Below are 23,570 nucleotides of genomic sequence, written 5' to 3' on the forward strand. Positions count from 1 at the left end.
TTGTAACAAAACGCGGTGTTTGACAGGATAAATGTCGAAAGATTGCAGCCGCAAAACGTTTATAAATATTTGTGTTTAAAGGATATTATTGATAAATAAATTATGGCGGATGCAGCGGCACGACAGCTGCAGTATGAATACAAAGCCGTGAGTACCGATTTGCTTATGTTTTCGTGAGTTTTGTATAATGCAAAATGACAGCCTATTGATAGTTGCGACATATTTTGATATTCATGAAATCTATCTTCTAGAATTCTAATCTTGTCCTGCAAGCCGACGTTCGGTTAATCGAGAGACCACGTCGCGATGAAGCTACGGGTGAAGTTGTTTCTTTGGTTGGGAAGTTGGAGGGAACTCGAATGGGTGATCGCTATCAGCGTTCCAAGCCGGAAAAGACAGAGGAGCGCAAAGCAAAGTATAGAAAACTTTCTAATATAAGTAAAAGTTTGGAATCCTAATGAAATTTCGATTTTCTAGGCGACAGAAACGAGATGAAGCCCAATACGACTTTGATCGCATGAAAGGAGCAACTCTTCTCTCAGAAGGTATTGACGAAATGGTGGGAATTGTCTACCGTCCTAAGACGCAGGAGACCCGGCAGACGTATGAGGTGCTGCTCAGTTTTATTCAGGAGGCACTAGGAGATCAGCCTCGCGATATTCTTTGTGGTGCTGCAGATGAAGTGCTGGCTGTACTTAAAAACGAAAAGTACAAGGATCGTGAGAAGAAACGTGAAATTGATAGTTTGCTTGGATCAGTGGCAGATGAGAGGTGGGTGCTAAGTTACAATTTTCGCGGAACTAGTTTGAATTCCTCTGGCTATTAACCAAGGGGTTCTAGTGTCAATTTTTATTATAACTGCCTTAAGAGATTTTTAAAAAATTTCCTTAAGGTTTCTTTAATGACAACAACAACATTTCAGTAGTGTCTAGAGAACGGTTAAGCAAAAATTTCCATATGAATATGAACTGTATCACTCTTCTTAAAAAAAGTTTCGGAGAATTGGCTTATCTAAAATCAAAGAGCGACCATTCGCAGTCATCAGTCTCCATTCCAGTCCATATTACATGTTTTAGCCTCGAACCTCTGAATTTCCATGAGGGGATAGTATGCAGGAGGAGGAGGGGGTTTTTCCTTCTTTTCTAGTCCCTTTGAAGAATTAGGGCGACCTCCTCCCCGCTCCCTCCGAAAAGAATTGTGGTGTCTCAAAATGGGTTTCTTTGGAGGTAAAAATGGAAGAGTTTAATTTTGAAACTCCCCCCTTAAGGGGCACGAAGTATAATAGAGGAAGAAGCTGGGGGTCACCTCGCTCCCAACCTCGGTACAAAATTGCAGTAGCCACTCCCCTTTAAAAAGTCATGGGACGGGTGCGGGGAGAGGTGTAGGGGAAAGGCGTAATCCGCTTGTTAAGGGTCACTTGCAAATTACGGGGATATTTTTTTCCCCAATAAGCTTATTAATGACATAAAAATAGACTCCTTTTTGGGGCGCCTTAATTGTTTAGGGGAAGAAGAATGCCTGTCTAAGTTTTTCAATCCATATTTACTTCCGTTTTTATTTTACAGTCTTGCAAGCAAGTGCGATCTTCCTTCATTCTTCTTCTTCAGTCTTTGTCCCGTTCAGACGCGCGGTCGTTTTAGTTGGTTGTGCCTTTTTCCTCTGTTATAGGGCTTTTCAAATCACCATCCAGCGTATCAAGCTATCGTTGTTTCGACCGACCTTTTGGTCGTTTTCCATTGACTTCGGTGTCCAGACCATCGTAAGTGAATTCTCTTTAGTAAGAACTGCATGACCATCAAAGACGCTTCTTTCGCAATTTTTCCACGATCGATGCAATTCCTTACCGATTGCGGATATCCTCATTTTGGATGTGATCAAGGCGTGTCACGCCACTAGTCCAACACAAAATCTTCGCCTCCATTATGGCAAGACGCCGTTGATTGTCTTTTATAGTTGACCGACATTGAGAACCATAGAGCATTCCAGATGTTTTCGTGTAGCACACGGCCAAACGCCTTCTCTAGATCCATGCACCCATCTAGATTTTCATGAGATGGGACAACCATTGAACGGTAATTTCAACCCTCTTGGGTTATCTATCCTTTTCTATATTGGAACGATAGATGTTATTCTACCTTGCTGAATAACCCGATTGAAGAACCCACTAAGCCACAGTGTTGAATCCCGACTCTGTGCTTCCCAGAGCTCAAATGCCTTTAGGTCCTGTTGCTTTCCCCGATTTCATTGATTTGATTGTTTCCTCGACTTGAGTCGCGGTGGAAATGGAGGATGAACTAATTCTTCCGTTGAAATCTACTCGAAATATTCCCGCCATCTATCTGTTGCGGTTTGTCGATCGATAAGCCGTACCATACCGTTCTTGTCATGAATCCAGTAGAAGATCGAACATTCGTGCTGCGTTGGTGTCAGTTTTTGATCAGTTGATTTTTCTCGCCGTCCCGACTGTCCAGTTTATCGTAAAGATATTTATAATGTATCGCTTGGATTACAGCGATCGCTTTCTTTGCTTTCCGATTAACATTCTTGTAAATTTGTTATATTATTCTGTTAAGGGAAAGTCGCACCGCGTCCTTAAAGAATTATTGTGCCCTTTTTACTGGTTATAATGTACCTATTGATCATAGTATTCCAAGCAGGCCTATAACCGTCAGGAACTTTAGTATGTTCCCTACTTCCAGATCTTTCAGCTTTGCATCTGGTATTAAGTGTCCTCCCAGATGCCTCGACCTACTTTGCACCAGTGCCAGACACTGTCCCAGGACGTGTATAAAGGTTTCGTCATACTCGTCCCAAAACCTGCAGGCAGTGTTTATAGATATTCCTAGTTTCCCTAAGTGATAGTTCAGCCGACAATGACCAGTGAGAATTCCCACTATGATTCGGAGGTTCTCTTTGGTGAGGCTTAAGCAATCCGTTGTGCGCATGGGTTCGTATCCCCCAATAAACACCTTGGACTGCGTCCATCCCTGGTAGGCCCGCCCAGTATACTTCCCTCAACCGTTCCTCTTCATTTCCGATTCCACAGAAGGGTTCTGGCCCGTGTAAAGGCGTCGCTGCTCCCTTCTTGGCTAGTTCATCCGCTGGCTCGTTGCCTTCCAATCCAGCATGGCCTGGAACCCAAAATATCCAGACCTTGTTGGACGAGTCGAGTGTATTCAGTCTCTGAAGGCATTCCCACACCAGTTTAGAGTTTACCTGGTTGCACCTAAGTGCCTTGATCGCTGCTTGGCTATCGGTGAGAATAGCTATGTTCTGTCCTGTATTTCCTTTGGAGATTAAAGGAGGAAATGTGCTAGTGTGCCTACCTATTGGCTCCAAGTATATTTGGACCAATGACACCGGCATCCGCTCCCGCTCCTGTGAGAGATCCGTCAGTGTACCAAGTAATCAGCTGCTGGTTTAAGCCGTATTGCGTAGCCACGCTCTCCCAGTTTGCCTTGTTACTCCAACGTGTTTTAAACTTCTTATCGAAGTGAAACCTCGTTGTCGTGTTATCCCTTGGTATGAGTAATTCGGGATACCGCCTAGAAAGGATATCAATCTTCCTTCGATTTAGGCAGCTCCCCGCCTCACTGATACTGCCGGCCATCCTGAATATTGCCCTCTTTGCCTGCATCTGTATGTGCAGATGGAGAGGGGTTAATCCCAAAAGAACCTCCAGGGATGCCGTTGGGCATGTCCTCATTGCCCTACTGATACACAAGCCAAACTTTGGAGTTTATGTAATTCCCTGGCTTGTGTGCTGAGTTCGGTTCTTTCTGCTCACATTACCGCTCCATAGTTAATCATTGGCCTTACTATTGCAGCATATATCCTAAGTAGCATCTTCGGGCTGCAGCCCCATTTTTTCCTGCTATGGATTTACAAGTCATCAGAGCCCTCGTGGCATTCCGACATGTGTCTTCCAGAGTAATTTTTGGTCTAGCGTAATTCCCAAATGTTTGACCTCTGTTTCGCGTTTCACCTCCATATCATGTAATGTTCTGGCTCTCAGGTGATCTAGCTTACGCCTCCTAGTGAATGGTACTATAGTGGTTTTGGCTGGGTTGATCCGCAGTCCCACCTTCCTGCACCAGGAACTAGTAACCCTTAGTCCAGTTTGGAATCTATCACATAGGGTATCTTCATATTTGCCCCTACAGATTAAAACAATGTCGTCCACGTAACCCTGGACTTGTATTCCAGTATTTGCTAACACGTCCAGGAGTTCATCCACTATCATACTCCACATCAGTAGCGATAGTACCCCATCCTGTGGACAGCCTTGAGTGGTGTTTATGTCGGTACTTCTATTTGCCTGCTTTCTAGCATTTTGTCCATCCAGAATGCCAGAGTGTTTCCCACTCCCTTGCGGCTCAGGGCATCTTGTATCTCTGTGTGCGATATGTTGCCGAATACTCTTTTGATATCCAAAAACGCGCACAGTTCAATTTCTTTTGTTTCTATGGCATCCCGTAGTACCTCTGTCAGCTAGTACAGAGCAGTTTCAGTTGACCGTCCTGCCCGGTAAGCGTGTTGACAGTGATGTAGGGGATTACGCTTTAGAACGTTAGTTCTAATATAGTTGTCTATGACCTTCTCCACCGTTTTGAGTACGAACGACTTTAGGCAAATTAGTCTGAACGATTTAGGGTGAAAAGGATCCTTTTTACCCGCTTTCGGAATAAAGACCATTTTTGCCCGTCTCCATGTTCTTGGTATGTATCTCAGTGCTATGCTCCCCCTTACCACCCTTAGAAGAGACTCTAAGATAATTCCTAGGCCTCTCCGGGTTAGTGCTGGGAAAATGCCATCTACTCCGGGAGATTTCAGTGGTTTAAAAGTTCCCACTGCCCACCTTAGCTTAGCTTCTGAGCATACCTCTTTTGCTAGTTTCCAGTTCTCCTTTCTTCCCCTTTTATTCGTTGTTGGGGTGTCAGGGAGAATGTTGTCGCCTGCCACCGTGGGGTAGGACCCTGGGAAATGAATTCTAAGAAGCAGGTGTACCCTGTCCTCCTCATTTTCGGTAAATGTCCCATCTTCCTTCTTCAAACAGACAGAGAATATTCCCCCGTCTTTGGCTACAGCCTTGTACAGCCTGGTTGCTTCTGTGATCTGTTCAATCTCTTCAAAGAATTCCCTGAAGATGTTCCGTTTCTCTTCCCTTCCCAGTCAGTGCATTTTTATACCTCTGCCAGTCCCCGGTTTGTTTTGCCCGGTTGAAGAGTTTTCGTGCCTCTGTTTTCATTCTGGCCAGGTTCCTGTTCCGCCATGGTACATCCCTTGATGACTTAACTGTCTTAGCTGGACAGCTGGCCTCATATGTGTCAATGACGACTGTGTTGAGGTTTTCGACCACTGTTTCTAGTTCCAGTTCGCTCCTGATGTCACCGCCCCCTTGAAGGTGGGCAATGTTGTTGATCATGTTGTCCCGGTTAAGAACTCTGAAAGACATGTATTGTAAATTCCGTTTAAGAATTATGTAAGCTCTAGGTTTTTCAGAAGAGGAGTCTCAAATGATCTGCCCCCGGTACACACAAGGCTCCTGAGCCAGCACTATTCCAATGTTCTCCTTGCTTTCGTCGGAGTATCGCCCTCCTTCTCCGACATGGCGCTTTCCTGCGCATCGCTGTCCACCCTGAGCCCTAGGAGTCCTAGGTCCAGGTCGTCCAGCTTCTGCTCTTCACTGGGCAGTAGGTCTACTTTCCTGGTAGATGCAGTCCTTTCTGCCTCTATGGCTTTCCAGACTTCTTCGGGAACCTCGGTATCTTTTTCACCCGGTGTCTCCTTCGAGGTATCTTTCCTTGGCTTTTCCCTATGCACATGCACGGGTATGTTGCCAAATCGGTAGTCGATATGGCAACTCCGACGTTTGATTGCCTCCAGGGATCGGTCATCTACCCCGATTGTGAGGAGTTTACCCTTGCCCTCCACCTTGCTTCTGAAAACTCTCCATAGTCGGGTATGGAGATCTTCATTCTGGGCGATTAGGAGGCCCATAAGGTCTTCCGTTTCAATTGTCGCGGCTTTTGGCAGAAAAACTATCACCATGTGGGCTCCTGGTATATCATCCCCAGCACATGTTGACAGTTCCACGCCTTCCCAGCCTGGCAATCTAGGAACTATGGTTCTAATCCATTCTGCAGTGTCCTCTGTCGCGCAGTTCACCAGTATAAGGCCTGGTCGAAAGCGTATCCCAGTGAACACAAGTTTCGAAGTCCATTTCTTCATCATCTGCCTGACGACAAGGTCCTCAATGGTCTCCTGTTCCTCACGAGTGAGTATTTGCTCGGGAAACATTTTTGGCAGTATGGCCAGTCGAATGCCCTTGACCGCATTAGCATAGCTAATGGCGGGCTTCCTGAGTCCTGCCTTCATTCCCGACCTGCCCGGGTTTTCTCCCCCCTTGGGTTCAAGTTTGGATTTTTTGTGAGCATTCCCTTCGTGCGGGCTGATCTCTTATGCTTCCCGCTTTCTCGGGTCCGGTAGAGATGGCTTAGGTCTGTCCTGAGCCTTCTTAAGGGCCTCTTCTGTTTTCAGGCCTTCCCTCAGATAGCGCAGGTACTATTTAACACCGGTGCCACTGAAACCTGTCTCCTTCCTGACGTCTGTTATATTTATCTCAGACGTGCTTTTACTGGTCCCTGCTCTTTGAGTAGTGGCGTTCGTTGGTTGTTGTCCACATAGTATACCAATGTTAACCTTGGATCCACTGCTTGACGTCCCAATTTCTCCCTTCTTGGGTGTAATCACTTGATTCTCAGTAATTCGGAAATGTGCCTCCGCCTGATTAACCAGTTTTTGTGCGGTACGCGGCCCCGCTTTGTTGGTTTTCGTTTTCTTTTTTGTTCGTGCTCATTTGATTCCCACGAGTATGGGGGTTATTAGGTCCGCCGTGCCGTAGCCCCCCGTAACATGGTAGGGTCTAACTTACTCACTGAGGCGACCAGGTATCAGTGAGATTCCGTTCGAATACAGTCAGTTACCCCCGACTGCAAACTATCCAATGGGCACGGTTCGCATAACACCCTGGATTGGGGGAGGTGTTTTCCGACTCCCCAGTCTAGATTCGTAGCGTTTTGTTAATAGTAGGGTCACCTAGTACAGGGTGTGACTACCACCACTCATTAACGGTCTTGGTAGATGAGAGGCTTGGCTCCTGAAAAGCCACCCACCGCCCCAGAGGAGAGACAGCTCATCCTCAGAGAGAGATAGGTTGGCCTCAGGGAGCTATGTTCCGCATCAATCTATCCTGCAGTGGACTGCTTGTTAATTGACCAATTAATTGTTTTATCGACGAGAAATTTATGGTAGAGGCGTTTGTTTTCACGCATCTACATTTGTATATCGTCGTTAAAAAGCTAAGTAATTTGGTTAATGTATCGCTCACCTGGCTTGGTGATCCCGACGGTTGCATAGGTCGCTTTGTGAATGGTTTTTTACGGTTTTGTGGATAATCTGTTCAATGGCTGTCTGTCACACCCGATGTGCTCGGAAGCGGCTGAACCAATTGTCAGGCCAGTGTGCTCCGATGATACAACGTAGACACTTCCACCACTTTCCATGTGCTATTCCCATATAGCAACATATAAGCACTGGCGCAGAATAATCTCAACTTGATATTGCATTTCCAGATTTTAGACAGGGCAGCAAAAGCGGATCTTTGCTAATGCGTTGGGCGGCATCCAGTTCGGTGCCACCGTCGGCAGATACCACGCTTTTTAGATATACAAATTGAATGACGATGAGAGCAGCATAGTCCAGGTGCTTGAGGAAAGATGTCACCCTCCATTGAATTGCTTCACGTCCTCCGGGCAGCATTGAATATAATTGACAACTCAACTCCACTCCACTCAGATGCCTTTAATGCAACTATGCTAAGGAATGTATTCATATTGTAATATCTTTGCATAGACGCACTACCTCCCAAAAAAACAAGATCTCCCTCGTATTTATGCAATGCAAAAGATACATAATAATATTTTGAGTTGTTAATTATGAAGCGTAAGGTAATGGAAGATGAAGGAAAGACAAGAAACTAAAAAAAAAAAATTTGTAATAAACAAAGGACATTCGAAAGTGGTTGATCAGGGAATTACGAAGGAACTGGAGGAAAAAAGGGTATGAGACATTAGAGGCACCAGTATGCCCTCAAGGAAACGTAAGAACTGCTGATTACCCACAACGGACGTTAGTGAAACTGTTCACTATAAATTTGAAATAAATTACAGCACTGTTTACAAGGAGCGTGAGGTCGTGTTGGCCATCGTACCCTTCGAGCGAAATAAACTCCCCAGAATAGAGTGAGGGATGATCGATTTCCGGAGAAAAGGACGGATTATGGGTAATTCATATTCCCCTCTTACAAAAACAAAAATATGTCCTAAGGTTAACAGACACATATCAGGGTCTCGGAGAACTTTTCGCGGAGAACCGCTTATAGAATGTTAGAGCTTTTAACAAATCCAAGATTCGTAGTGTATAGTGTATAGTGGAGCTCATCGAATTATATTTTGTCAGCGATACTGACTTATGAGTGGAGGTGCCTTACTCCAATATGTGAGAAACGGTTTTATCCCCGTTTTATTCCTAAGATGGAATTGAATTTGTTTAAGAAATAATCGTTGAAACGTCCCTCTAACAGGGCCTGGAAACGTGTTAGAGCGCTTAATTCAAGAACGTAACAGTACACTGCAGTACTACAGTAGATTCAAGAAGAAATTCAACTCGCAGCGCATTGATCGAAATTTTATACTGGGGAAAAATCATTGCGCATGTTCGACCGCCTACGCACATTCGGTCTTGTGTTAGTCCCGTGTATGTGATTTAGCGCATTGGTGTGCGGCTATGGCAATGTGGTCAGTATTTCGCTTGCCCATGGTTATTATCCTGATTTGACACGGGTAGTCATGCACCGCTCAGTCGACTGGTATCCGGCATCTAGTCACGATACAAATCGTTGCGCCTGTATTTAGATTTGAACCGCGACTTCCGTTGCGACAACTTAGCGTTCTAGTCATTCGGGAATCTTTGGAGGTAAAATGTGACAAAAATTGGGAGTATGAGGCTGATGTCAGTTTTCGCCAAATAACTCTGGGTTCAATGAAGAGGTTAGATGACTTGCTCGTAGGTGCATTAACGAATAAGTCGCAGTCTGTATAGCGGTGTTGCAATTGGCAGCGGCATATTTTAAAAGTGCACCAAATACACACAACAACTAAAAGTGTGAAAGGGGATGGACTTAGTATGCAGACAAATATGAATACATCTCTACCTATTCAACTTGAGTAACAGATTTTTCCTTTTCCAGATTTGCGTTGCTTGTAAATCTTGGCAAGAAAATTACGGATTTCGGTTCAGATGCCATTTCCGCTTTAGGCGTTGGGAACGACGAACAAATCGATGAAACTTATGGTATCAATGTGCAGTTCGAAGAATCAGAAGAAGAAAGTGATGAGGACATGTATGGTGAAGTTCGTGATGATGACGGTCAAGACGAGGGTGAAGAAGCGCGCATTGATAACACTCTTCACGCAGAAAATGTAAGTTCTTATACTACATTCTTACTTGTTGTCATTGTTATTGATTTCCATGTTTCTTCTGCTTTCAGCTTGGAAACACTGAAGAGAACGTGAAAAAGGAAAAAGGGCTTCATCCACTAGATATTGACGCTTATTGGCTCCAACGTTGTCTCAGCAAATACTTTGATGATGCCATGGTCTCACAAGCTAAATCAGCGGAAGTTCTTAAAATCCTTAAGGATTCTGGAGACGATCGAGAATGCGAGAACCAATTAGTACTTTTGTTGGGCTACGATTGCTTTGATTTTATCAAACAATTGAAAAAGAATCGCCAAATGATTTTGTATTGCACTATGTTGGCTTCAGCACAAACGGAGAGTGAAAGGCAGAAAATTCGTGATGTGATGCGAAATGATCATTTCCTGTCTAAAATATTACGTCAGCTTGATACGGGAAAAAATGAAGATGACGAACATAGCGGCTCTTCTCGGTCACAGAAACGGAAGGAGGATACTGATGATCATAGTCATGGCATTGCTGGCCAAGTGATGGGTGAACGGAAAGTCCTTGAATTGGAAGATATGGTTTTCACACAAGGTTCACATTTCATGGCAAACAAGCGATGCCAACTGCCCGATGGTTCTTTCCGGAAGCAGAGGAAAGGTTACGAAGAAGTTCACGTCCCCGCTCTGAAGCCAAAACCATTCGATGAGAAGGAAGAGCTACAACCAATTGATAAATTGCCGAAGTACGTTCAACCTGTGTTCGAAGGATTCAAAACATTGAATCGGATCCAAAGTCGTTTGTGGAGAGCTACTTTGGAATCTGATGAGAACTTGCTTTTATGCGCTCCAACAGGCGCAGGCAAGACTAACGTTGCTTTATTGGCCATGATGCGTGAGATTGGCAAACACATAAATGATGATGGAACCATAAACGCAGATGAATTCAAGATTATTTACGTTGCTCCCATGAAGTCGCTAGTACAAGAAATGGTTGGTAATTTTGGTAAACGGTTATCGATGTATAACCTTACCGTATCTGAATTGACTGGAGATCATCAATTGACTAGAGAGCAGATTGCAGCTACTCAAGTAATTGTATGTACCCCAGAAAAGTGGGATATTATAACTCGGAAGGGAGGGGAGAAGACTTTTACATCGTTAGTGCGATTGGTTATCATTGATGAAATCCATCTACTGCACGACGAAAGAGGTCCAGTACTAGAGGCGTTAGTAGCGAGAACCATTCGAAATATTGAAACGACACAAGAAGACGTTCGGCTCATTGGCTTGTCCGCTACTTTGCCAAATTATCAAGATGTCGCCACATTTTTACGTGTGAAACCTGAGAAAGGATTGTTCTACTTTGACAATAGTTTCCGTCCGGTGGCCCTTGAACAACAATACATTGGTGTTACCGAGAAGAAAGCACTGAAAAGATTCCAGGTAATGAACGAAATTGTCTACGAGAAAACAATGGAACATGCTGGTCGAAATCAAGTGCTTGTGTTCGTGCATTCACGGAAAGAAACTGGTAAGACGGCACGTGCTATAAGAGATATGTGTCTTGAAAAGGATACTCTTGGAAGTTTCTTACGTGAAGGATCAGCTAGTATGGAAGTGCTGCGAACAGAAGCTGAACAGGTGAAAAACAATGAATTAAAAGAATTATTGCCATACGGTTTCGCTATCCATCACGCTGGCATGTCTCGTGTTGATCGTACTCTCGTCGAGGATTTGTTTGCAGATCGTCATATTCAAGTATTGGTTTCAACGGCTACACTTGCTTGGGGTGTGAATCTTCCCGCCCACACTGTCATAATCAAAGGCACTCAGGTTTATAATCCTGAAAAGGGCCGATGGGTTGAACTCAGTGCTCTGGATGTTCTACAAATGTTAGGAAGAGCTGGTCGTCCCCAATATGACACAAAGGGTGAAGGCATCCTTATAACTAACCACAGTGAATTACAATATTATTTGTCATTATTGAATCAGCAACTCCCTATCGAGTCGCAGTTTGTATCGAAAATGCCAGACATGTTGAATGCTGAAGTGGTTCTGGGTACAGTTCAGAATGTGAAGGATGCAGTCAGTTGGCTGGGTTATACTTATTTATATATCAGGATGCTAAGGCAACCGAACTTATATGGAATATCACATGATAAAGCGAAGGAGGATCCATTGTTGGAGTTATATCGAGCGGATTTAGTTCATACGGCTGCTTTGCATTTGGATCGGAGTGGATTAATGAAATATGATCGGAAAAGTGGTCACTTCCAGGTAAGTTTGATCATTGCATTTTTTTTGTAGACTATTTTGCTAATGTATTATGGAAGCTTATTATTTAAATGAAAAGGGGCATAATGAACATTTCATCCCAGCTTCCACTCAACGTAAACAACCACGGCAGATTCTCTACTGGGGGATGGTAGATATCTGTTTTGAAAGACCAGGTCCGGAGTTTTAAGACCGCACGTTTGGACTACGTCTCAGAAATATTTGGCTGCATGGAGACGGGTACAATGGTCGAGATGGTTGGATACTAGCCATTTGAACTCGATACCATGGGTTCGAATCCCTGTCGCCTTGGATGTATGTGTTCGTATTCGTACTATTCCGCTGCTGTAGGCTCATCACTTGCACATCATTAAGTATGATGACGATGAAATTGAAGCACAGCGTGGAGAATTGCACGAAATTTTATTTCACTATTCTGTTAAGTACATGGGTCTTTCATGAGACAAGAAATTATTGGTGAAGGCAGTCGAAAAGAGGTGGTTTGTCATTACTAGTAACTTGTACTTTTATTCTTCGTGTAGATTTGGTTCTCTACTTTTTTCTTATGAATGCAATTGAGAGAATTGTAAATCATTGGCTAGTGTATCAATCATCAATCTATCGCTGTTTTGGATGGCTTTTAGGTTGCCTTCTATCGGCTTGGATGTTCAAACCAAGTTTAGCTTCGGTGTACATGATATGACCATGCTGTCGGCCATTATTTTCATTTCCGTTCTCAGTCCTATGCTTCGAAGCGTAGGTCGCGGTCCTTTAAGTAATCACTCTGGTTTCCTTGATGAGATTATCGAGCAGATTCCCCGCCGTGTCCAAAATGCTGAATGGACAGTAAGCTGACAGTAACTCAGGAGAGATCAAAAACACTTTCTGCTTGTTTGTCATTCATGGGAAAGACTGCTTCTTCCAAATCATTTTCGATGAAAAGTGAGCAGCATTCAGTGTGTCTCCCCTCGTTGATAACGTCGGCTCGGCTAGAAGGAAGGAAAAATTATCTATATGACTCCCACCATCTTTGTTATTTCAATGCAACAAGATGTTCGGTAAGCTCCGAGTTTTCAATTGAGCAATTTATACTCATGGCTCCATGGATTCCTGTTAATGTTATTATTTAGCTCTTGCCAGTAGGGAGGTTTTTGACTATTGGTTTTGTGGCAAATTTTTATGTATTTCGGGGTTATTTCATCTTGGCTTCTTGCGTGTTTTGCAATCAAATTAAGTCTGAGGTAGCTACTTCGTAAATTCAGTTATTCACTAGCATACACATGACTTCCCGTGAAGGGGTTGCTCTTTGAACATTAAGGCATCACAAGCTATTGTGATCATTGAGTCTAAATGAAATGGAAGTTCTTGTATCCGCGTTCATTCAAGACCGTAACGGTACACTACAGTACGCTGTAGGAGACAATGTGGTCAGGATTGCGCTCGCCCGAGATTATTACCCTGATTTGACTCAGGTACTCATTCACAGCTGAGTCAACTGGTATCCGACGTCAAACCATGATACAAATCCCACTGCCACCAGTGAGATTTGAACCGCGACCTTCCGTATGACAGACTTGTGCTCTAATCAGTCAGCTATACGGACACTTCAGAAAATACCTACGTCAATTTTCGTGACGCTCTACTTGTTATCGTTGAATGTCAGGACATCAAGAGGATCTATTCGACATTTCCATGGAAATGTGCCGGTGATCATTGGCCATGAAAATGAATTGCCTATGGCTGAACTTGAATCAAAGTGGTGTTTGGGTATTAGATAGAAGCGGTAAAATGATAATATGGACCTGAGGAAATCGAACCATTGAAAGTATGAAAAGTAGCTCAGAAGACCCATTTACCTGGGTTTACGTAAGTGGGGACCACATATTTAGCTGCTATATTGCCTCATGCCTGGTGAATTCGTATTGATAGTGGAAAGATTAGTTTCCAATGCAAGTCGTGGCGGTCCAATAATAATAGTTTGAGCCGAAGATTGGGGCAGTCGTGAAACAAACGCCAGCGGCTGCATATTATTCGAAGCCTTCTCACGTATGAATGTAGTTCTGGCAAATATTGGTGGGATCATTACCTTCGTGAGGCGGTATATAAGCTCCGTAATCGACCGTAAGTTTGTAAGCGACGTATTATCCAAAGACCTATAATGATAGGTAAGCAAGCAATATACGCGCAGTGACTTTAAGGCTATCACTTTCCAGGGAAAGCGTGGAATGAAAACAAAACATCAAGAAAACTGTAGAGTGAGTAGAGCTTACAGGAAAGTAATGTGGAGACACTGAAGTAAAACTCAGAAGAAAGATGTGTTATATTGTTGGGAAGATGTGGCATGTGACTGCAAGTTCCAATTGAGATAAACCTACTTACTGTTCAGGTAAACGGAAGATTTCCTTAAAATCGCCAAAAGAAAAATATACTGGAAATAAAGCCCTAGGCCTACATAGGCGGTATCCCGAGCAAAGTTTCATTAGTAGTCATCAAGGCAGTATTAAATTGGTTCATATAAACATTTACGGCGCGCTTAAAAGATAGGATTTTCCCCACACAATGGAAGCGACAGAAGCTATTGCTAATTGCTTTGGTCGATCCTTCATTCTAGAGGCCTATATATCTATATACCTATTAAACGGCAATCCCAGAATAGATGCAAGTGATCTTGTGGCGCGGCAGGATTCGCGGCATTCAAAATTTATTTCGAATGTCGCGAATACCAGCGGACAGATGACGTCACCGGCGCTCTACTCAGTTCAGAACTCGCTACAAGAGTGAAGAACAGAGTAGGTGACGAAAAATGTCAGATAGGAAAAATAATAAAGAGAAGAAGAGTAAAAACAGTTGGTTGGCTGTCACGGTGAAAGAAAAGATTTTCGTGCAGAAAGAAAACAGTTACATACGGAAATCAGTATTATTTCTAATATCTCGAAGTTATAATAAGAGTAATTTCTTGAAATTGTGTATTGAACTTTGCAATATACGAAAAATATGTCAAAAACCTATTTCGAATAACAGAAGAATAAAATGTTAAATACAAGCTCCTAAATTTGACTGAGAACTCTTATAATCTCTCAGATAGGCAGTTCGGTTTCCAAAGGGCGAGATCTCCTGCCAATGCGATCAGTACAGTAACGATAATTGGAGTACCTCTCCAACGGAGACTAATAAGTCTATAATGGAAGTTCTAGCCAAAGTACGCATGGCTAAATGGGGAGGCTATTCTGCTACGATTCGGACCGTGGACCAAAAACGTGTGGGGTAATCTGTGGAGTTCCATAAGGATCGGTCTTGGGTTCCCTCCTGTGGATAATAATGTGTAAATGCATTTTGACGTTATAGCTGTCTTAAGGAGGAACCGCCATTGCCTGCATAAATGAGGTCGGGGTGACTAGTTGCGCAACCTATTAAGGAGATCTAAATCTCGCGCACGCCTAGCATTAAATGGAACAAAAGCACCTGGCGTGAGTACATTGCTTCTTCAAATTCTGTCAAACATAGGTGGCTCAAAGCAAAGTCATCAGCTCCTTTTCTCGAGGGTAGTTAGATCGATCTTGCTTTATGCGGCTCCGCTCTAGGCCTAGGCATTAGAGAATAATAATAATATCCAATGAAGCAGCATGTGTGATAACAGGCATAGTATATATCAACATCCTGGCCAACGAGTGTCGACGTCTCTATGCGTATATGTAATCAGCGATTCCCATGTTTATCGTCGGCTGTTAGCATGGACTGACCTACGAAATCATCCCAAATGTTTTAAAGTGGACTTAACATAATTCCTAAGTGGACACGAAGGCTATCGCGCATATCCTTATAGCTTCAGGTATAACGATTGTCCATATCACGCGGCATGCGGGATAACGCGGAGGATTGAGGCATGTTGCTTTTAAATTTCCGATATTTGTAAACTGTCCGAGAATATCGTGAAACAACTTCAGAAATTCTTTGGAGAGCGGGGGAAAATTCACAAAAGCGTTCTACCATGTTTCGAGGAAGGAGGAGCTTCGCAGGGTAAGCGAAGGAGAAGGAGGCTTTAGTGAGTAACCTCACCTTCACGATGATCCCTTTACAATGACGAAATGTTGGAATGTTATCGATATCTGCGACAATGAGCTCCAACTTAGTGCTCTCTCTAAAACTTGAGAGTCCAGTTATCCCCGAAGATTTGGCATCACCGATACTGTCTCGCAGAATGTGTTCTTATTGTTAGTCCTGTGGCTACTTCTGACGAATATAAAACGGACTACCACTGAGGATTTCTTGAAGAACTTACGCAAAAAGCACCTATCATCCAGCTTCTCATTTTTGGCCTCCAAAGCTATCATTTTCCGTAATGTTATTTTATTTCTCATTACAACTTGCCTCTCTTCCCCACTGGCCGTGCTATCTTTTCGGAATTCGGAACAGTTTGACACATTACCGCAGGTTAGGGCTATTCATTGTAGGAGCACAACCCTGTGATTTAAGGAGCCTCAGTAACCTCGTCAATTCTCTTATCCATCTCCCTCTTTTTCGCTTTAAGAATGCCTTATGTATAACGTGCCACTCTGCTCCAGATGTCCTGGCTCTGCAGCATGGTCTCTATTATGGTGTCCGGAAACATTTGACGCCCTTGGGTTGCCAGGGAATGGCGAATGCAGAAGAAAAAAGTGTGGTATGCATCACCGCAACTTTGCAGTAAATGTAGTCGGGCGACAATGATTTCCCGATTGTGTGCAGGTAAGAATGGAAATACTCGTGCCCGTTGAGCAGTTGGGTTATGTAATAGTCAACCTACTCATGTTTTCGATTGAACTACGGTCGCATGTCTTTGATGATTAGATTTTCTTTCTCACGGTTCCTTACTTCCATGACCATCGTATTAATCGTGGGTTACCCCACTCTAAAATCATATTGTTTTACTGAGAAGTCTCCCATGGTACGTATGACTTCAGTCCTTCAGTTTATAAGCTTCTCAATCAGTTCCCCGCTGTGTCTAACATACTGAGTGGATGGTACGCTGATGGCGCCTCGACCTTTGCTTGCAATCTTCCTTTTTTGCACGCTGTGCAATCCGTTGAAGTGTGAGGCAATTCCTTCGTAGATTTGTAATTTCAGCCGCCCATCAGCACACAGGTGACTTCCGGACGGAGTCTTCTTTTCGGTCCCGATACGCCGCAAGTTTCCAGTTCATTGTTGAGTTCACTAACGATTTAGGGGCAGTTCTACTGACCGCACCACGGTTTTGTGCCCGTTTACGTCAGAAAATTGGTTAAAGAAGTTTTTCACTTTGTCACTAAATGTATTAATGATCACTGGCTGTGATCCGGAATGTTGGAGTGCAACCGATATTTATTCTGAAAAGTGTACAGAAATTCGTTCAATGTTAAATTAACGATGAAAAAAGACTCTTCCGTACAATGAACCCAGACGAAGCCATCTCCTCGGCAAGCATTTAAAGATACGAGTTGTTGGAATTGCTACTCACCATTTCCTGCAAATGATCAACCTGATTTTTATTTTCCCGCAATGCAGAAGTGTAGACATATCTAACTCCAACCTGGAGGTTGCTCATATTTGGATAATTTCTTTTTGTCGCTTCTTCCATTTGACGTTCTCCGTTCGGCTGATGAGAAGGGTCTTCGACTGTGGTTTCTTCCATCTCTTTTTTTGGCGCTGATGTTGCTGTAGTTAACCTCGACTTTACTACAGTGGAGTTACTGCTGTGGGTATCGAATTTATGATAATGTAGTCTTTGTTCGACATTGTTTGGTCCACTTTGTTATAATTTCGTGAAATTCTTCTCTACTCTGTCTACCCTCATTTCTTTTTATCAATTGTCTATTCCTCTTCTAGCGGACTGAGGGCACCGCGTTTTGCGCCACTAGGGATAATATCACCGATTTTCTTTGTCTTAGTTTCTCTTAGCCGGTCTTCTAGAAGTTTCACTGGTGTATAATGAGTTCCTGCGTCTCCATTCTCCTATTTTTAACATCCATAGATATATTTCAATGGACGATGGTACTAGCCTTCATTTTTCGAACGACCACCTGTCCTTGTCTTTCAGATGAGTATTATCCTCTTTTAAGAGATAACTTGCTTTTCCAAATTGTTGGCGAGTTCGTCAATCTTTTTTTGCAATAAAGGAGTGTCACGCAAGTCAGAGCTTGCCATCTTTGCCCGTGGTCCCTTTTCCGACTTCAGCTCGATGGCGTTTCTCCGCCGCTAGAACTATTACCTTCTAACGTAATACTTCCTTCGTCATTATTAGACGCCTTCTCCAATGGGATCTTTTAGCTTTTCAGCAGGTGAACGTCGAAACTTTGCATTTCTTGTAAAGTGATTTTTAGTAGAATCCCCTACTTCAGTTGGGGGAAGGTAGATATTATCGCCTTTTCTAAAAATTTCGGGTATTATCCATTGCGTTGTCGTAATTGTTGTTGCTTTTGTAATTAGTGTTGTTGTTACTTTCATTGGATTATGAGTCCAGCTGCAAGCTGCTATCTCCGCTAGAAAGTGCAATCGCCTTAAGTGATCTCCGTGATTCTTTGCGAGCAGTGAGGTCAAGATTGGTTGGCACAAATCCTTATATACTTAAAGCCACGACCAGACGCTAGTCAGAAGTCCATCTCAACTGAGTTTGCATTACCAACTTTATGTTGTCATAGCTTTAAATGTACTTGTAGACCTGCCAAGATTATTACCGGGGCTGAGGCAGTTGTAACCTTAACCTGAAAACCGTTTCTACGAGATGTCACTTAGATGTAGAAGTAGAGTAACAACAATTAAAACGATACAACCGACAATAACTGACATTTGATGACAAACGGACATATAATTTGACAAACGATTCATTTGTCACTTTGCAGTCCCTGTAATTATTATGCAAGCAGTTGGTTGTTATAGCGAGCATTGGGGGAGGGTTGTAGGTTGACCGTGTTCAGGGTCAAGACGACCCTGCTACCGAATGGGACAAAAGGTAAAAAAGAAGAAGTTCTTTTCAGAGTAAAAGTCAGGTAAAGGTCCGATGAAGTCAATAGTGTCAAAGTTATTTTCGTCGAATCAGTTGTAACATTATCGTGAGATCTGTTTCCACAAGATGTCATTCTGGATACTGAGGTACCAGAATGCCACAGCTATCAAACCATAGGTAGCCTATTCCAAAAGCCAGCTATAAACAAGCCAGCAGGCCTGTCAGTTACGTTGAACTAAAAACTCCATACACGTACCGGCAAGCCGAACGGAACCATCACCTGAAAGTTGGTGTTGAACGTAAAATTCATATGATGAACAGAACACTCACTACCTAGACAGCCTATCAGACGACCGCCATCTTGGCACTTCATCCCACTCCACGTACCGGCTTGATTGAACTTTCTTCAGGTTAGCCATCTGGTCAAATCGTTTTTTAATCAATCACCGGCCGTCGGCACAGTCGAAACTAACAGGCCAACCGGATCCGATTGAGTCGTCACCTTTAAGTTGCCTGGGGTCTATGGGGGGCTATCAACTGGGAGACGATAGACGGAGATATTATTGATGTTCCTATCATTCTTTTTAAAAATAATTTAACTTCTTAATTCGTTTTTGCAGGTAACAGAGTTGGGTCGAATCGCATCGCACTATTATTGCACTCACGACACCATGATGACATACAACCAGCTTTTAAAGCCAACCCTCAGTGAAATTGAATTGTTCCGGGTGTTCTCATTATCATCAGAATTCCGTAACATTACCGTTCGTGAAGAGGAGAAATTGGAACTTCAGAAATTGATGGAGCGTGTACCTATCCCCATCAAGGAATCAATGGAGGAACCCAGCGCAAAGGTTAACGTTCTACTTCAAGCTTACATATCCCAGTTGAAATTGGAGGGTTTCGCTTTGATGTCAGACATGGTTTTCGTAACGCAGTCAGCCTCTCGTCTTGTACGAGCCATTTTTGAAATTGTCCTCCATCGTGGATGGGCTCAGTTGGCTGACAAGACGTTAACTTTATGCAAAATGATAGATCGAAGGATGTGGCAGTCGATGTCTCCGTTGAGACAGTTCAAGAAAATGCCTGAAGAAATAGCCAAGAAAATTGAAAAGAAAAACTTCCCATGGGAAAGGCTTTATGATTTGGAACCCAATGAAATTGGAGAGTTGATTCGTGTCCCTAAACTGGGCAAAACAATCCATAAATTCATTCATCAATTCCCGAAGTTGGAATTGTCGACACATATTCAACCGATTACGAGATCTACACTCCGCGTGGAATTGACCATTACACCAGATTTTCAATGGGAAGAGAAAGTTCACGGACAAAGTGAAGGATTCTGGATTTTGATTGAAGACGTCGATTCAGAGGTGATTTTACATCATGAATTCTTCTTGCTCAAAGAGAAGTACGCTAACGACGAACACTTGATTAAATTTTTCGTGCCAGTGTATGAGCCTCTTCCGCCTCAATACTTCTTAAGAATCGTTTCCGATCGTTGGATAGGAGCTGAAACGCAATTGCCAGTATCATTCAGGCATCTTATTCTGCCCGAAAAGAACCTTCCTTCGACTGAATTGCTAGATTTACAACCGCTTCCAATAAGTGCTCTGCGGAATCCAAAGTTCGAGGCGTTCTATAATGAAAAGTATCAACAATTCAACCCTATCCAAACACAAGTTTTCAATGCTGTTTATAATAGCGACGATAACGTGTTCGTTGGAGCTCCAGTGGGCTCAGGAAAAATGACAATTGCCGAATTCGCTATTATGAGACTTTTCACTCAAAATTCGGAAGGAAGGTGTGTTTACTTAGTGTCCAAAGAATCTTTGGCAGACCTGGTTTTTGGCGAATGGCATAACAAATTTGGGCAACTTGGAATTAAAGTTGTGAAGCTGACAGGAGAAACTGGTACTGATTTGAAATTGCTTGCGAAGGGTCAAATTATTGTAACAACGGCCGAGAAATGGGATATCCTTTCGCGGCGTTGGAAGCAGAGGAAGAATGTTCAAAATATTCAATTATTCATTGTTGATGACTTACAATTGGTAGGAGGTGAAGATGGCCCTGTTCTAGAGATTGTGTGCTCTCGTATGCGCTATATTTCGTCACAAATCGAGAAACAAATTCGTATCGTGGCATTGGCATCATCTTTGGGTGATGCACGAGATGTTGCTCAATGGCTGGGTTGCAATGCAAACACCACATTCAACTTCCACCCAAGCGTTCGCCCCATTCCACTGGAACTTCATGTTCAAGGATTTAATATTACTCACAATGCGTCCAGAATTGCGGCCATGTCTAAGCCAGTTTACAATGCTATTACCAAACATAGTCCCCATAAGCCAGTCATCGTTTTCGTATCTTCGAGAAAACAAGCTCGACTTACCGCTATTGACATTCTAACCTATTGTGCATCTGAGTTGCAACCCAATCGATTCTTCCACGCTGAAGAAGAGGACATCAAACCATTTTTGGATCGCATGTCCGATAAAACCTTGAAGGAAACCCTATCGCAGGGAGTTGCATACATTCACGAAGGTTTGACTGTCTCGGATCATCGCCTTGTTGAGCAGTTGTTCGATTCCGGAGCTGTGCAAATTGCTGTTGTAACTCGTGACTTATGTTGGGGACTGAATATATCGGCGCATTTGGTAATCATCATGGACACACAGTTCTATAACGGAAAGAATCATTCATATGAGGACTATCAAGTAACGGACGTTCTTCAAATGGTTGGTAGAGCAAATCGTCCCATTGAAGATGTTGATGCAAAATGTGTGCTGATGTGCCAGACTTCTAAGAAAGATTTCTTCAAGAAATTCCTCAACGAGCCGTTACCAATTGAAAGCCATTTGGATCACAGATTACACGATCATTTCAATGCAGAAATTGTAACCAAAACAATTGAAAATAAACAAGATGCTGTCGATTATTTGACTTGGACGTTCCTTTACAGACGTCTGACACAAAATCCGAATTATTATAATTTGCAAGGAGTTACACACAGGTAAGTCGCAATATCTATGACAGGAATTTGTGGTGACAATGGATCCGTTTTACAGGCATTTATCAGACCATTTATCTGAGCTTGTTGAAAGCACCCTAAGCGATTTGGAACAATCGAAATGTATAAGCATTGAAGATGACATGGATACATTGCCATTGAATTTGGGAATGATTGCAGCTTATTATTATATAAACTACACAACCATTGGTAAGTATAAGGCATTATCCTGTTGGATGCTCATTCGTTTACCAAATATTCACTTTTTCAGAATTGTTCAGTCTGTCGTTGAACAGTAAGACCAAAATACGTGGTCTCTTGGAAATTATCTCATCAGCTGCTGAATATGAAGATATAGTGGTGCGACATCACGAAGAAAATATTTTGCGAAGCTTGGCTCAAAGGTTGCCAAATAAATTGACTGGTCCAAATGACAGTGCTCCAAAGTATGTATTTCAGCAAATATAAATCCACGAAATTTTTTTTATCATCACTACATATGTTTTTAATTTAGGTACAATGACCCTCATATCAAGACAAATTTGCTGCTCCAAGCCCATTTGTCTCGTTTGCAACTCGGTCCTGAACTTCAAGGCGATACCGAAATTATTCTGAGCAAAGCCATACGATTAATTCAAGCATGTGTCGACGTACTTAGTTCTAATGGTTGGCTTTCACCTGCAGTCGCTGCCATGGAGTTGGCGCAAATGGTTACCCAAGCAATGTGGAGTAAAGATTCATATCTTAAGCAGTTACCGCATTTCAATCAAGAAATTGTCAAGAGATGCACTGATAAGGTTTGTATTCAGAATCAGGAGATAAATTGTCTCTAGAGAAATCTAATATTTTCCCCACTGCAGCACATCGAAACTGTTTTCGACATAATGGAGTTGGAAGATGAAGACCGCATCAAATTGCTTCAACTGTCTGACTTGCAGATGGCTGATGTTGCTCGGTTCTGCAATCGATATCCAAACATTGAAATGAATTTCGAAGTTGCCGATCAAGACCGAATCAATTCAGGATCGACTGTTAATGTCGTGGTTCAATTGGAACGTGAAGATGAAGTTACTGGACCAGTAATTGCACCATTCTTCCCACAGGTAAGTTTCCTTCTAGGTTCTTAAAATATCTGGTCTAATTTTATCTTTTATTATTTAGAAACGCGAAGAAGGCTGGTGGGTGGTGATTGGAGATCCTAAAACCAATTCACTTCTGTCAATTAAGCGACTTACTTTGCAACAAAGGGCTAGAGTCAAGCTGGATTTCGTTGCTCCAAGTCCAGGTAATCATGAATACACACTTTATTTCATGAGCGATTCGTATTTGGGCTGCGATCAGGAGTACAAATTCTCTATCGATGTCGGTGACTTCCAGTCGGAAAGTGAAAGTGAATCTGAATAAAAACATACTGCGAGAATGGTGTGATCCAGTAATACAAGTGTATCAGAATTTATATTAAAATAAAGTAGAGTTTTAAAATGAGATGTTGCTGATTATTGTTCGGCAGCCAAAATATTTTGCAATGTCAATGTTTAGTTTTTTTTTTGGAGCAGATTAGGAAAAAAAGGGAAGAAATCCTGAAAGTGCTCCAAAAATGGTTAATATGTTTTGGTACAAAGTGTCGTATATATGGCAATGAGCTGACAATAATTAACTACTAACATCCTTGGATAACCAGCAGAGACTTAGATTTATTCGCCATTTATTCGTGAATAAATTGTAACTGTTGATTTGCTGTGCTGCAGGATCTCAGTTAAGGCTACGGACAGCTGATATCGGCAATATATGAAGAGCAAGAA

General features: G+C 42.7%; 1 protein-coding gene across 1 annotated transcript; it reads left to right on the forward strand.

The window, feature by feature from the left end:
* Positions 1–23,253, forward strand: LOC119648003 (putative U5 small nuclear ribonucleoprotein 200 kDa helicase). Its single transcript, XM_038049388.1, has 11 exons — positions 1–147; positions 252–415; positions 478–771; positions 9,311–9,542; positions 9,611–11,803; positions 19,379–21,771; positions 21,827–21,978; positions 22,040–22,214; positions 22,283–22,565; positions 22,629–22,871; positions 22,930–23,253. Exons 1-11 carry the CDS (start codon positions 103–105, stop codon positions 23,170–23,172), a joined length of 6,417 nt encoding a protein of 2,138 aa, XP_037905316.1. The 5' UTR covers positions 1–102; the 3' UTR covers positions 23,173–23,253.
* Positions 23,254–23,570: the final 317 nt, after the last annotated feature.

Source organism: Hermetia illucens, chromosome 2 (assembly GCF_905115235.1).
Source record: "Hermetia illucens chromosome 2, iHerIll2.2.curated.20191125, whole genome shotgun sequence".
Lineage (NCBI taxonomy): Eukaryota > Metazoa > Arthropoda > Insecta > Diptera > Stratiomyidae > Hermetia > Hermetia illucens.

Excerpts from the sequence above, each read along its gene's own strand:
- LOC119648003 (XM_038049388.1), top strand. The coding sequence starts at position 103 with ATGGCGGATGCAGCGGCACGACAGCTGCAGTATGAATACAAAGCC. Across the intron at positions 772-9,310 it reads GGATCAGTGGCAGATGAGAG|ATTTGCGTTGCTTGTAAATC; the intron begins GTGGGTGCTAAG and ends TTCCTTTTCCAG. Across the intron at positions 22,566-22,628 it reads TCAAGAGATGCACTGATAAG|CACATCGAAACTGTTTTCGA; the intron begins GTTTGTATTCAG and ends TCCCCACTGCAG.